The 13,869-nt window shown below is 36.7% G+C and overlaps 1 protein-coding gene across 1 annotated transcript; it reads right to left on the reverse strand.

The window, feature by feature from the left end:
* Positions 1-278: 278 nt before the first annotated feature.
* Positions 279-8,373, reverse strand: LOC103983108 (protein NETWORKED 1D). The gene is made up of 6 exons (XM_009400275.3): positions 7,788-8,373; positions 7,454-7,542; positions 7,127-7,356; positions 4,129-6,338; positions 2,005-3,966; positions 279-1,715 (listed from the first exon to the last, which is right to left on the reverse strand). Exons 3-6 carry the CDS (start codon positions 7,227-7,229, stop codon positions 612-614), a joined length of 5,379 nt encoding a protein of 1,792 aa, XP_009398550.2. The 5' UTR covers positions 7,230-7,356; positions 7,454-7,542; positions 7,788-8,373; the 3' UTR covers positions 279-611.
* Positions 8,374-13,869: the final 5,496 nt, after the last annotated feature.

The following is a 13,869-nucleotide window of genomic DNA, read 5'->3' on the forward strand; positions in this document are numbered from 1 at the left end:
CCGTTGATGAGGCTCCCTATCACCATTAAATACTATTGAACCGAAAGACTATAATCGTAGTCACATCTTGGTGCTTCATGTCATGAAACTACTAAATCCTTCCCCTTTGTATGATGTGATCATATCTCTTGCCAATGATGCAGATAACTGAGGGGATCCAAGTAACCTGGAGAAGCCGCAAGGTGACAGAACAAATATTTTGCTGCACACAAAGCATGTCTTTCAAATCCGTTGTCAAGGAAGCTTTCCATCCATTGCTGCATGGATGTCTACAGGACTCGAGAAAGAGGAGCGACAAACTTACAAAGCTCCTAACATGATTGATCAATGAACAAAGAAGATGTCAACTCTGACACTGTCAGAGTCATGAACACGAAGCCACTTCCGGTCCTAGCTTGAATTACATGTACACTTAAATACAGTAACAATGCATGCATGCATAACATCATCTCAGGGGAAGCACTGGATCAAATCCCAGCATCAACAAATCACCAAGACAAACAAATCCCAGCTTCGATTCCATGCACACTCCATAGATTGCTACTAATCCAGCTTCAGTTGTCCATGGAGTTGTGAGGAAGAAGAAGAAGTGAAAGAAGCAGCAGGAGAGCTCAGTCACCCTTTGCTTTGGGCCGCATGCATCCGCAGGCGCCCCTTTTCTTCTTCTTCTTGATGCTGTCTCTCTTCCCATAGATGTACTCCTTGAGGAGGACTCCGGACTTCTGCACACTTCTGGTCGTCTTGCTTCTGTGTTCTTCCTCTATCTTCTGCAACGTGGATTGTGCTTTCTGCAGATCCAACTCCAACCTTCCGATCTTTTCAGACAACTTCTCTGCCCGATCAGAGATTTGTCTTCTGCTTCTGTTCTCAGCATCCTTCTTCTCCCCGGTCTGGTCGGGTGGCTCGGAAAAGCTTGCAGCTTTCTCTGTCAATTTGCTGTTGATGGCACTCAGCTTCGTGGTGGCTGATTCAGCTTCTTGTAGCTGCAGTTTGATAGCATCAAGATCGGATCTTGTCGGGTGGTTGATCTTTTCGAGTTCTTCCATGTTCTTGTGCAGTTCCTGTGTGGTTGCTTGGAGAACCATGAGCCTTCGAGCATCAGAGCGAAGCATCTCCATGACCCTTCGGCTCCATTCCTGGGGGGACTCGGCTTTCTTGGCCACCTCGAGCTTGTCAACGCCCAACTCTTTCTCGGAGACCGGCTCGCTTGAGGGATGGTTTCCCTCCATTTCCTCGATCAGGTGGTGTGCTGCACTGAGCTCCTCGATTACCGGTGGCGATTTCTGCGTCTCGTTGCTGCAATTACCTTCAGATGTTGTTCCCCATAGTTCAAGGGGTTGGCCCGAGGCTTCACTGGCGTTTTCCCTCTTGTTTGCGCCATGAGAATGGATGTTGCTGCTCCCATGTCGTGAAGAATTGAGAACGATGTCAAGCTGTATGTCTCTCATGATCCTCTCATACTTCATCTTCCGCATGTCAGTGTCTAGTTTGTCTTTTGATTTCACTGCTTCGATCTCTCTGCATGCAGCCTCCAAGCCAGCATGTGTTCCCAGCCTCTCCAGATCCAAGAGGCTCCTGGTCTTCCTCACCAATTTCTGAAGTGCCTTGACCTTGGCCTGTAACTTCTGCAATTCCAAGATTCCCGGCGGCGATCTCGCACTGCAAGTTTGACTTAGTTCTTGACTCCTCTGGTGAGCAGACCTTGTTTGCTTCTCCTGAATAAAGATACAATGATTTGTCTTAGATCATATGATTGCTTATTTCTATCAGCTAAATTCCATTATTAGATTGTTTGCTTTTAATATGAACATGGCATCTTAGCTCATTTGCTTGTTTGAATCTACAACAAAGTTTCATGTGAGATGACTTGAATTTAAGAAAAAGTATGTATATTTAAATTTTGGTTAAATGAAAATTACTGAGTTTCAATCCAGTCCAAAGATCACATGACATTGTGGTTCTAATTCATTAGTAATTGGGATGCAATTGTGAAGAAAAGAACACCTGCTTTCCCTGATTGGTTGGTGATGGATGGTGCTTTCCCAAGTAGAGAGTCTGTTCTTCCAGGATAGCAATATCATCCCAAAAGTTGCCTAGAAGTGACAAATACGCATTCAGTTCTTCCTTCAATCTTCTGTTTTCTCCCTCCAGGGCATTTACTTTTTCCTTCAGTTCATCAACTCTTGCATCTCTGTGCATGAGTTCCTCATGTAGAACTTTCCTGTTCAACAAGGCACTTCTCTCAATGCTCTCACACGTTAGTATCAGTTCAATTACCTTCTCTCTAAATAGTGTTGCAGTAATCGTAGCACACTGAACGTCGTTTAACAGTGATAAAATTTCTACCTCAGAGGACTTGGTCTCATCTGTTCTTTTTGGCAATTCAGTAGTCAGATTATCTTCTTTGATTCTGAGCTTGTCGGCGTGTTCATTCATTCTATCCATTTCCGATTTCATAATCTCATTTGCTTGATGAAGGCATGCAAGTTCATTTCTCTTACAGCCATAACCTTCTGAGCTGGAGATTTTCTTCTCCATTTCTTCTCTCACTATCTCAGCCTTATTGGTGTTGATTTTAAGATCTTTTAGGTTTCTATCTCGGTTGTTGTTCACTTGTGACGACTCCGCATCCTTCTCCAGTACAAGATTATTTCCTGTATGACTTTGTAGATTCAGTTGTTCGCAAACATTTATTACATTTCTAGCCATGTTCAGATCATTGTCAAGTCTTAACAGATATCTTCTGCACTCTTCCAATTTGGTAAATGATACTTTCAGATGTTTGTTTTCAAGCTCAAGCACTTCAACTTTTTCACTAATTTGTGTAATTTCCTGGACAAGGTCATTTCTTGCCTTGCAAAGGTAGTCCCTTTCATCACTTAATATCTGTAGTTCCAATCCTCTCTCAGCACTGGAATTCCGGAGTGCCACCGAAAGGTAATCCAAGGCCATAATCTCTGCAAGCATGGCACTGTTTTCCTCCTCCAATTTTTCTTTTGTCTTTCTCAACTCATGAAGTTTCTTAGACAGAAATTGATTTCCTTCAAACATCTTAGAGGTTTCACTTTGTAGTTTGCAGTGAGCCTCTTGTAACTGTAATAACTGTCTAAAAAGAGTATCCACTTCAGCATTCAATAGTTCCTCTCTTTGGTTGCTGGCCTGTAACTTCTCCCTCAATTGCTTATTCACCTGAAGGATTTCATCATTCTTGTCTTTGAGTGCTGTAAATTCCTCGGTTCTTGTTTTAGATTTCCTGTCAAGAGCCATCATTTCTGCTCTCAGATCTGAAACATACAGTCCAAACTGCTCGAGTAGAGTGACAACAACTGATTTTTCAAGGATCAGAATTTGCTTTTCGTCATATGCCTCTGAAATAGATTTAAGTAGGTGTCTGACTTCACATAGAATAAGCTGCAAAAGAAAGTCATCTTTGACATCATCGAAAGAAACATACTTCAGATCAATCTCAAGCAGTTTTACTATTCGAAGAATCCACTCCCTTAGTTTCTCATTATGCTCCACTAAAGATTCCATCTTTTTCTTGTTCATGAGGCATTCTTGTTCAAGCTCGACTATTAGTTTCTCTGCAGATCTTAAATTTTCTTCATGTCTTTGAAATCCAACAGAATGGCTCAAACTCTGCTCCTCCATATCACATAGACATCTCTGCAAGATGAAAATTTCAATCTGAGCATTCATAATTCTGTGCTGTTCCACTTCAAGCTCCTCCTCCCTTTGCCGACCTTGTTTCTCCAGGTGATAAATCTGATCTTCCAATGTGCTAAGCTGATTTTTGCTCGAATCAATAAGAGCTGTATGCTTGTCCTTTTCTTGCCTCAGTAACTGTTGTAGCTCAGCAACATGATGAAGTATTGAAGCTTTCTCCCATTCTAGATTCGAGCATTTGCCTTCTAATTCAGTGTAGCTATTCTCCAAGTTCCTTAAACTCCAGCTGATGCTTTCCACCTGAGCCAATGGTCATTTGCAATACAATAAGAAACAGGTAGAAGTGTCAAATACCTCTTCAAAAAATTCTAGACTGCATAGGTATATTAAAACAAGATGAATTTGCAGAAGTGCTAAATTCCTAGTCAGGACTGAGTGGTGAGTGGTGAATGGTGCATGGACCTGTGAAACAAGAGTGTCCTTTTCAGAAAGAAGGGTAGATTTTTGATCATGAAGAGATCGGCAGGATTCATCCAAGCTTTTCAACTTTTCTTTTAGACTATCAAGTTCAGCATTCACATCAGAGAGGGAATTCTGCAAGAATGTATTTTTGTTCAAAAGTTTCTCGATATTTTGAGCAGCAGTATCCATATGGGAAATGAGTACAGCTTTTTCAGTTTGATCAAGAGAAACCCTCCTTTGGAGATTTTTGCAGGAGTCTTCTGATGTCTTTAGTTTCTCTTGTAACCTCTTTAACTCATCATTTGTATCTGAAAGTGAAGTTTCCAGTATTGCATTCCTCTCTGACATTGTTTGAATATGTTTCATGTTCTGCACATAAAGAATTTTCTCATGCTCGTGTTTCTTGATGATCTCTTTTAGGTCATTGTTGCTATTTTTCAGCTCCTTCATCAGTGCTTGAAGGGTCTCCATCTCCATTGTCACTGCATGTGTTTGGTCGTTGAGCGCATGTTGTCTCTCTTCTAGATTATTTTTGTCTTCTTTAAGTTGACAGAGCTCTAGATGAAGAATGTCCTTTTCCTCTCTGCAGATTTTCAGCTCATCTTCAAGTTTTCCTTTTAAATTCTTCAGGAAAATTATCTCATCCTGCAGACTGATAATCTTTAGAGTAGACGGAAGTTTTTGTTCATGCAGTCTGTTATTTTTCTTCTTAATCTTCTGCAGTTCTTCCTCTAAGTTCCATTTAGTCAGTTCCATCTCTTTCAGCTTCTCATGGAGACCGCTCACCTCTTCCTGTGATTCAGCATACTGCTTCTCCATGCGTTCCGTGTTCTGCAAATAAAGAACTTCTTCCAACTCAAGTTTCTTGATGGTCTCTTTGAGGTCACTGTTTTCATTCCTCAACTCCTTTATCATTGCCTGAAGGGATTCCATTTCCAGAGACATTGCTTGTATTTGTTCTTTCAGCACTTGATGTCTTTTTTGTATATTGTTTCTGTCTTCTTTAAGCTGACAGAGCTCTAGATGAATAACTTCCTTTTGCTCTCCACAGTGATTCACTTCATCTTCAAGTTTTCCTTTTAAATCCCTCAAGAGAATGATCTCATCTTGCAGATCGATTATCTTCAGCGTAGATGAAAGCTTTTGTTCATTCAGTCTGTTATTTTCCTCCCTAATCTTCAGCACTTCATCTTCTAAGCTCAATTTGGTCAGCTTCATTTCTTTCAACTTCTCAAGTGCAACTCTCATCTCTTCCAGGGATTCAGTGTATTGCTTCTCAAGAGACCAGAAATCGATTTCGTTCTTCATGCTTTTTACATGTTCATCATGCAAGGATATTTCTAGTTTTGCCAACTCTTCTCCCTTCATGCTAATCTCTTCCTGTTGCTCTCTTGTTTTCTGCTTCAGCATGTCAAGTTCCAATTCCAAAGATTGATTTGCCTTCTCCAAAACAAGTCTTTGCTCCTCAGCACTAGTTAATCTCTCAGTTTGGATTAGCATCTCATCATTAAGCTTCTTAAGGTCTTCTTGGATGCAAGATATTTCTGTTTCCAGATAAGATGCTCTTGCCACAGATTCATGGTATCGACAAAGCGCATCTTCGTTTTCTTTGGAAAAGGCCTCTTTTAGTTGTTGAACTTCTGTTTCAGCTCCATTGGCACGCACTGACTCCAACTTGATCTGATTCTTGAAATCCAAGTTTTCCTGTGACAACCTGGAATTCTCTTCCCGAAGTAACTTCAACTCTGAATCCTTTCCATCATCCTCTTGAGAGTTGAAGCCCTTTGTCATGATCACTTCAGCAAATGCTGCATCAATTACTTCAGGAAAAGCCCCACTCATCTTCATGGCATCATAGAATGATGGCACACCTGAAACATCGAGCCTTGAACCATTAGCATCAATTAGTTCCATGAGCATTTCAGAACTAACTGGCTCCACATCTGCAGCAGGAAATCCAGAAGGGGATTCATCAGATATCTCAAGCGGAATTTGGTTGGGGAAGACGACAGCCATAGTCTGGTGAGCCTGACGAAGCACCCCAGTGGCATGGTCATATCTTTCTGCCAAAGCACGGTAAGCTCGGTAGAATTCCTCTACCAGTTTCATGAGCTCGGGGCGCTTCTTGTAGTACATTTCTGCTCTTTTTGCAAAGGAATCAGCATCTTCTTCAATAATTCTGATCATGGCTTTGACCTTGCCATCCATGTCTGTGCAGGTAACCATATATGATTAGATACAGCGAAATGAAACAACATTCATTACAAGTGACCAGAGGAAGTATGAGAAAAGCTACAAGAGCAATTTGAATTGCCCAAGAACCAATTGCACCAGCAAGTTCTTATTTTCTTTCCAATTCTACCAAGGTGATAGCTTTCTTACATCCAAAGAACATGAGTCTTTAGCTATTGTAAGATGTCTAAATTTCTTTTTGTGATCTACTTGGCATATCCAAATGTGAAGCATGAAACTAGCTATAGTGTAGAAACTAAAATTAGAAATATCTAGTAAGTTTGAACTAATTACAAATCCCTGGTCAAAATAATGCAAATCTTCGTAGCCTAAAAAATCGAAATATTGTGTGAAGAGTAAAATGTTAGCAATGCAGGTGATCCGTAGACTTTTTGAAAATTTGTACAGGAAAATAGGATTCTCTTTACTTGTGTTTCTGTATTTGCTGCTGGATTTGGTTGTGTTTGAGGATAATCATCTTGCACGGCATAACTGAAAACTAAACACGGATAATAACACAAGCTTATTAGCATAGAGGTAAAATTCATATGAATTAACAAGATCCAGAATTATAAATCATCAGATGTTTTATGCACCCTTCTTTCAAGTGACTAAAGTGATTAAGCCTGTTGAACTCCTCAGCTATGTAAGTAAATAGTATATTTTGGTACTTCAGTTCAAAGATTTCAATGTAAACTTCATTTGGGACATCTAATGCATGGGATTCTCTATCCATCAAAGAAGAAGAAAGAAAATATCTGTTTACCTGCAAGGTTTTCTTGAAGCCACTTAGAATTCTTTGGGCTGATATGACTATTCCACCACCATGAGTACAGGCGCCTGGATTCAGAATGTGACAGTGTTGCCATGATCACAGGCAAACTGATGGTATCTGCTTCTACCTAAAACCTCTTCAGCATCATGGAATCCCGGGTAGAAGATCCAAGCCAAAAAGAAGAACAATTCCAGATCATGAACTGAATTGGTTCATCTCCTCTTTAAGAACAGATGACAGCAATAACATTAAAGTCAGAGTTCAGTAACTTGAAGACATGAACAAGATTGAAGAGGAGCATGAAAATGAGGTATCTACCGATGTGATGAGGCAGCAAGCAGACTTGGAAAGCAATCCAAGTTCTTTGGCACACAGCAACTTGTACCAGCATACCAGCAAGATCACAGCTGAATTCCAAAAAGAAATGTTTCAGAAAACATATAAGATATATCTGAGCTTTGCTGGAGATCTAAAATGCAGAGGAGTACATCAGAAATGATAATTAGGCAGAAAGCAGAAGGAATCAGAAAGAAGAGCAGAAGTGAGAATAAGAACTCAGCAAGAAATTGGGGAAAATTCTACTGTTTGTCCTGAAGCAAAAGAGATCGATCAAAGGAAACAGCACTAGTTACTGGAAATGAAAGTTGCATACCATAAGGAGAACAAAAGCCTTTCTTTTGATTTAACAAGCAACCGTGCTGAAAGATTCAGCTGCTTTTCCACCACTGCCACCCCATTTCTCTGCTGCAAAAGAGACCTTTGTGCTTGTGTGAGAGACAGATAGAAAGAACTAAATTCCTACACACCGGTAAGATCCAGAAGAAGGAGAAGAGAAACAAAGTAAAAGACAACAGAGAAAGAAAGAGAGAAGAAGCAAGGAGATGATGCAACTCTGTATGGCAAACTTTGGTAGATTTGTGGGAGTTGGAATTGCCACTACACCTTTGAGAATGCAATCAATTAACTACTAACCACCTTCTTTACACTTGCACTTGTATACTGAATGCCCAGTACCACAAGATCCATGCATTAAAATACTGGGAAGGATCATATCAAGCAAAGAAAAAGAAATAGCATCAGGGAGGAAGAGTCACTCCATGCTGTAGTGACCCTGCTGTCACCTGTCCTTTGCTTCCACTCAAGAAATGTTGCATGTTTGTTGCCATTGACTGCTGGTGATGTTTTAATATGCGAAAGTTCTTCAAGGGTTCTTCTTCCTTCTCCCACATTTCCTATGAATTGCTTTTTGTTTAACAATGGCATGGACAGTACTGAGCTGTGGACTGATTCTTTGATTACATACTATAGTAATTGAACATCCTTACCTCAATCATTGTGGACACTTGGGATGAGACATTAATTAATTACATTGGTCCACAAGCATGGTTTCACCTACTTACAATGTGATGACTACCTATCTAACATTCCACTCCAACCTCCAACCACTAAATTGTGTCTAATTTTTCACTTTTATAAAGTGACATCTGATTTATCTACAATTATATATATATATATAGGACATTAGATAGGACATTGTTATTAGCTCAACAAAGTTCCACTTGTGATATTGTTAGAAAGTTTTGATTTATTAACTTATTCGGTCGGGATTACTGAAATGAAATGTTCTAAGCCTAAGTTAATAATAATATATTCATCAAATTCTTATAAGATGTCAGTTTAGATTAAGTCATGAATAAATGCATATTATTTTACAAGCATCTTCTGCATCATAAGGTTATAATGATTCTTCTTTATCTGCCATTACTGGCAAATTAGAAACACTTTGAAGGTGTATAGTCTAGATGGGAGTTGGTCATGCTGATCTAATAGCATTGATGTCTTCTGCTTTTGAAATTTGTACTGCAGGACATCCACAAGGATTGATTTGTGATGTGACTTCAGTGCTCTATTAATTAGTTTGCCTGATACTGCACCTACTTTGTCACAGTGAGAACAAGAGCCTTGATTCTGCATTCTTCCTCAATTGGGTTTTTGGAGTTGAACCCTAGCACACAGTTCTTGGTTTTCTTTAGTGTCACAGTTCTTTTGAGCCACAACATTATATTTTTCTAAGACACCAAAGAAAAGAATTGGTGGATACCTTTAGGTATCTCCCACTTTAGGTATAATTTTCTTTTGTGTCACTAATTTAATCAAAGACACCAAAGAAAAGAATTGGTGGATTCCTTTAGATATCTCCCACTTGAAGTTCATAGTGCATCTTCCTTTTGGCAATGATAATAATCTCATCTGGGTCCAAAGAAACATTATATTTTTCTAGGAAAAAGGATCTAAAGAAACCTTCAAGCATGCAGGTTGTAAAGTACTAGCATCACCTTCATCCCCAAGGACCACAAATTGGCTCATGCTTTCATTCAATAACTTGGATTTATAGCTTTTCTTTTCTTTCTTTTAATTCTATAACACCACCAGTCCTTTTATCCTACCTTTACAGCATCATACAACATCCCAAATCTCAATTTACCTTGGAATCTATAAGGGGAAGAGAGCTTGACATTAAAAGAAAAACTCAAAAAAGCTTTACAGGTTTGAAGAAAAATTAAATTTCTTAATATATTAAATCAAACTATAATTTTAATTGAGTTAATCCAACTTAAGTATATATCTTCTTTTACAATCTCTCATGTTAATCTTTTCAAGATACTAAGAGGATTCTAAAAATACTTATCAAGAATCAAATCCACTTCTTTTTACCTCATGCAAGAAAAAACATTTTGATTAATTAAATTATTATTTTATGTGAAATTCTTGTATGACTCATATTTCATTTCCTCAAGATTAATTTTTCTGGTTTATTCGAGACATTCTCTAAAATGCTTGGTAGAGACAACAGTGCCACTTAAATCAGAAGACCCATGTATTAAATGGTGCTTTTCTTTTGTCACATCAACAAAAAAAGAAGTGTTTTTCTCACACCTTTTTAGTTCACATATCACACCTCATGGATTCTGCCTACTTTATGATGGTGCTAGCTAGTATTGATGAGAGAGATCATCCAATTAAGAAGATGTGGACTCTTATGATCATGCTAATGTCATAGTCTAGATGTGATTAATTTCATCAATGTTGGCCATCCAAGCCACTAATATATATGTGCAGCAACATTGTTTGGTTCACCAGTCATTTTCCTTTGTATTTGATGCTTGGCTTCAAAGATATGTGATATAGGACATGCCTCCTGAATGACAATGTGAGCTGCTCAAGTTATCACATACTAGATTTATATTTTAAAAAATATTATTTCAATATTTATAATTTATACTTTTTTTTTATTTTTTAAATAAATCACCTTTTAAAATAATAAATATTTTTTTACCAGAAAAATATTGTATTAAGTTATTCTAAAACAAATACAAGATAAAAACATATCAGTAATCATACATATTGATAGGGACTTTTAAAAATTATAAAAGTACAATCAATAATCTAAAAGAAATAATTAAAAATCAATAATCATTTTCAAATGATTCTTTCAGATAATACTCTAAAGTTCATCAAATAGTAAAAACATACGATATCAATCTCTTAATAATTTCTAATCAATCAGAACCTAATTGGAATAGCCCAATTGACTTAAACTAAACTCAATTCAATTATGACCTAATGAAACTAATTAATAATTTAATTGATTAAAAATTCATAACTTGTCCATGTAATTAAGAAAATTAATTTTAATCATTTCCTTAATCATACTGTGCAAACTAATAATTTTTTTTTAAAAATATATTATTTATGATAATTAATTTATATTAAGGGAGAAAATTATCAGTGATTACAAAGATTGCCTTCAATCTCATACAAAATTTTTCTCTTGCATTGTTAATCTTAGTCTTAATCTTGCATTCTCTAACTACACTTCTATATCATGAGGAATGGTATGAATTGATCACTCTGATGTATGCAAATATATGTATCAAGTCTGATTAGTTAAAAGCCTCTTTAGCTGAAGGAAAAGAAGATTTTACCGATGTAAAATGTACGTATAACACTTCTTATCTACGTTCACGAAGCTTTAGCATATCAGATAAGATTACAAGTACCCTAACTTGAGCATAGATCCCTTTTATGACATTTCATATAAACCCTCAAAGAATTTTTTTTCTTTCACCTCACATCCTCCTTTCGTCAACATCCAGAGATATCTAGAGTATTTATAAAATAATCAAACCTTAATTTTTATTATTATTTTTCACAATTAAATCTTTCCATATATGGATTCTGTCTTTAAACAATTAGGCATATTATTTATTTTCACATTTTTACATCTCATATATATATATATATATATATATATATATATATATATATATATATATATATATATATATATATATATAAAATATTTGAGCATATCTTCAATTTCCTAAAAAGGAACACATCTATAATTTTAAGAAATTTAATAGAAGGAGCAAGTAATAGTTATGCTGACAAATGAGCCTTGAAGATTCTATTTTACAAAATCAAGCCTACACTTGCAATGGAGATGGGAAGTCCTATATGCAACTTGAGTTTTTGTTGTCTTCCTACTGCATGAGTTGTAAGTGGCCTACAACTCATGAAAGGTTACACTGACATAGAGCAGATCCTTAAGGAGCACCTGTCTCTATCTTTGTCACCTCACTCCATCTTACCTTATCCCAACCAGCAGTACACTGCCCACTGTCTTTTCTTCCTGCACTATACAGCAATAGGAAGACAATATCTTGTTGCATTGTGTCTTGTGACATCTAGTGATTATACAACAGATTCTTCTCACAAGCTATTAGTGAGACAATAATCTCATAATGAGACTTGGGAAAAGCTTTTCTTCTTTTCCTTGTCTTGTTATCTCACTTCCTTCTTCTTTTTTTCCATTTGCTGTCTTTTGGTAGGAATCAGAATCGGGATGGGTGAGTAGTCCAAGCACTTGATACTCCACTCCAAAGGGTTTTTGGAGCCATTGCTGGAGAAGGGACATGATGAGAGGGATCAGGGAAACATGATGGTGTGCTTTTCATCAGTCTTTTCCTTGAGCCAAATATAGGAAGACATGGATCCTAAGATTCAGCAAACATGTGGTAAAGTTCATTTTGTCTTGATGATTTAATCTTAATCTTAGATTGTGTCATGAAGATTACTTATGTCAATTCATTCATGATTGCTGTAATTTCTACAGAAGCCTGACGTGGATTCACACACATATTTACTGACAGAAAGTTCCTTTTTTTTTGGTTAAAAATGATATCTGCTAGAATTTTTTCTAACCCTCAACCATAAAAAAAATTTATTTACATGCTCATTAATCTTCCACACATTTTAGTTGGAAAGTGTCATGTTAACTCAAGAATTAGTAACATTTCTTAATCAGAAGTTTATGGAATCAGTAGTGAATATATGATAAAATTTAGAAATCATTGAATATGAATTTTTTTTGTGTATTATGATCTATGTTACATGCTTTTCAATTTTAAAGTGTCATTTTAGAACCAAGAATATATGTGAAGAAATTTTATTTCAAAAGCATATGAAATTGAGTAGTAGAATTCTGCTGCAGATTTATAAATCATTGAGGCTGAATATTAGAACAACTGCACATCTGCTATCCTAAATTACATACTTTCTTATCAGAAGGTAATATTTTTGGGTCAAAAATGAGACCTGTCTCCAAATTATATAGTTTGATAAGAAACTGGGCTGGTCCAGCAAGTGTTGCAGCTTATGAGTTTTTTGCTGCTAGGCCCAATAAATTGGTTCTAAGGTAATGTTAATCCAACTCCAATAAGATGTTTTAAGGTGTTGGATATTATCAAAGGGGACTTGTGAAGTTAATAATGTTAGCTTCAGGCAGATTTATGCTATGATCAATGGAACTATGATGATGAATTGGATTCAACTTTTCTTCCATGATCTAATCTCCAATCACATATTTCACCATTTTTTCTGTGTAATTGGACCATTGAAGCTTGTTCAATGATAGATTCATCTTCCTTTTATGGATTCTGCTACAAACATCATGACCAGATCTGAACAGTGAGTCAAGTAAAAATAAATATATTTCATTTGCAAACAATAGAATTCAAAGTCCAACTCCCTATTTCTTTATTGGTCACTAAATCTTTGTATAGTTAGTGGATTAATATCAGTTAATTACATGCTACTTCAGTGACTTTACCTCATTGCATTTGACTTCTTCATTTTTATACAAAAACATTCTAAGGTCAGAAGAACAGAATGGCAAGTCAACTATCTTCTTCCCACATCCAGAGTCTGATTCTGTGAGCAGTTAGGTCAAATGGTAACATGAGAAATTGAATTAATTTTGGAGGACAAATAGGACTGAAATGGTCAACACAAGGAAAAAAGATGTGAACTGACAAAATTACAGCACCAATATTAATCAACAGTTGACCTAGAATAACCCAATCTCCTGCTTGTCACCTCTGCAGACCAGAGAGTCAAACACTAAATCTTCTTCCCTTCAAAATTGTGGTGTGAACAGTCTCCTACCTAGGTAGAAATTGTCCCAAAACTAGAGCTCATATGTGAGTGAGTCTAGGGTTGACTCAGCTGCTCAAACAAATCTAAAACTATTAGTGACACATTCTTTAGCTCAGCATTGTGGATTAATTTAGATAGACAATCAGATATTACAATAAAAAATAGTTAATTAATATAAGTTTAATTCTAACCATGGTAATCACTTCTAATCATGGTTTATACTAGTTTATTTGAGT

Source organism: Musa acuminata, chromosome BXJ1-4 (assembly GCF_036884655.1).
Source record: "Musa acuminata AAA Group cultivar baxijiao chromosome BXJ1-4, Cavendish_Baxijiao_AAA, whole genome shotgun sequence".
Classification (NCBI taxonomy): Eukaryota; Viridiplantae; Streptophyta; class Magnoliopsida; order Zingiberales; family Musaceae; genus Musa; species Musa acuminata.

Coding starts and splice junctions, on each gene's coding strand:
- LOC103983108 (XM_009400275.3), bottom strand. CDS start 7,229: ATGGCAACACTGTCACATTCTGAATCCAGGCGCCTGTACTCATGGTGG. Junction 3,967..4,128: donor AGGACACTCTTGTTTCACAG/GTCCATGCACCA, acceptor CCATTGGCTCAG/GTGGAAAGCATCAGCTGGAG. Junction 1,716..2,004: donor CAACCAATCAGGGAAAGCAG/GTGTTCTTTTCT, acceptor ATCTTTATTCAG/GAGAAGCAAACAAGGTCTGC.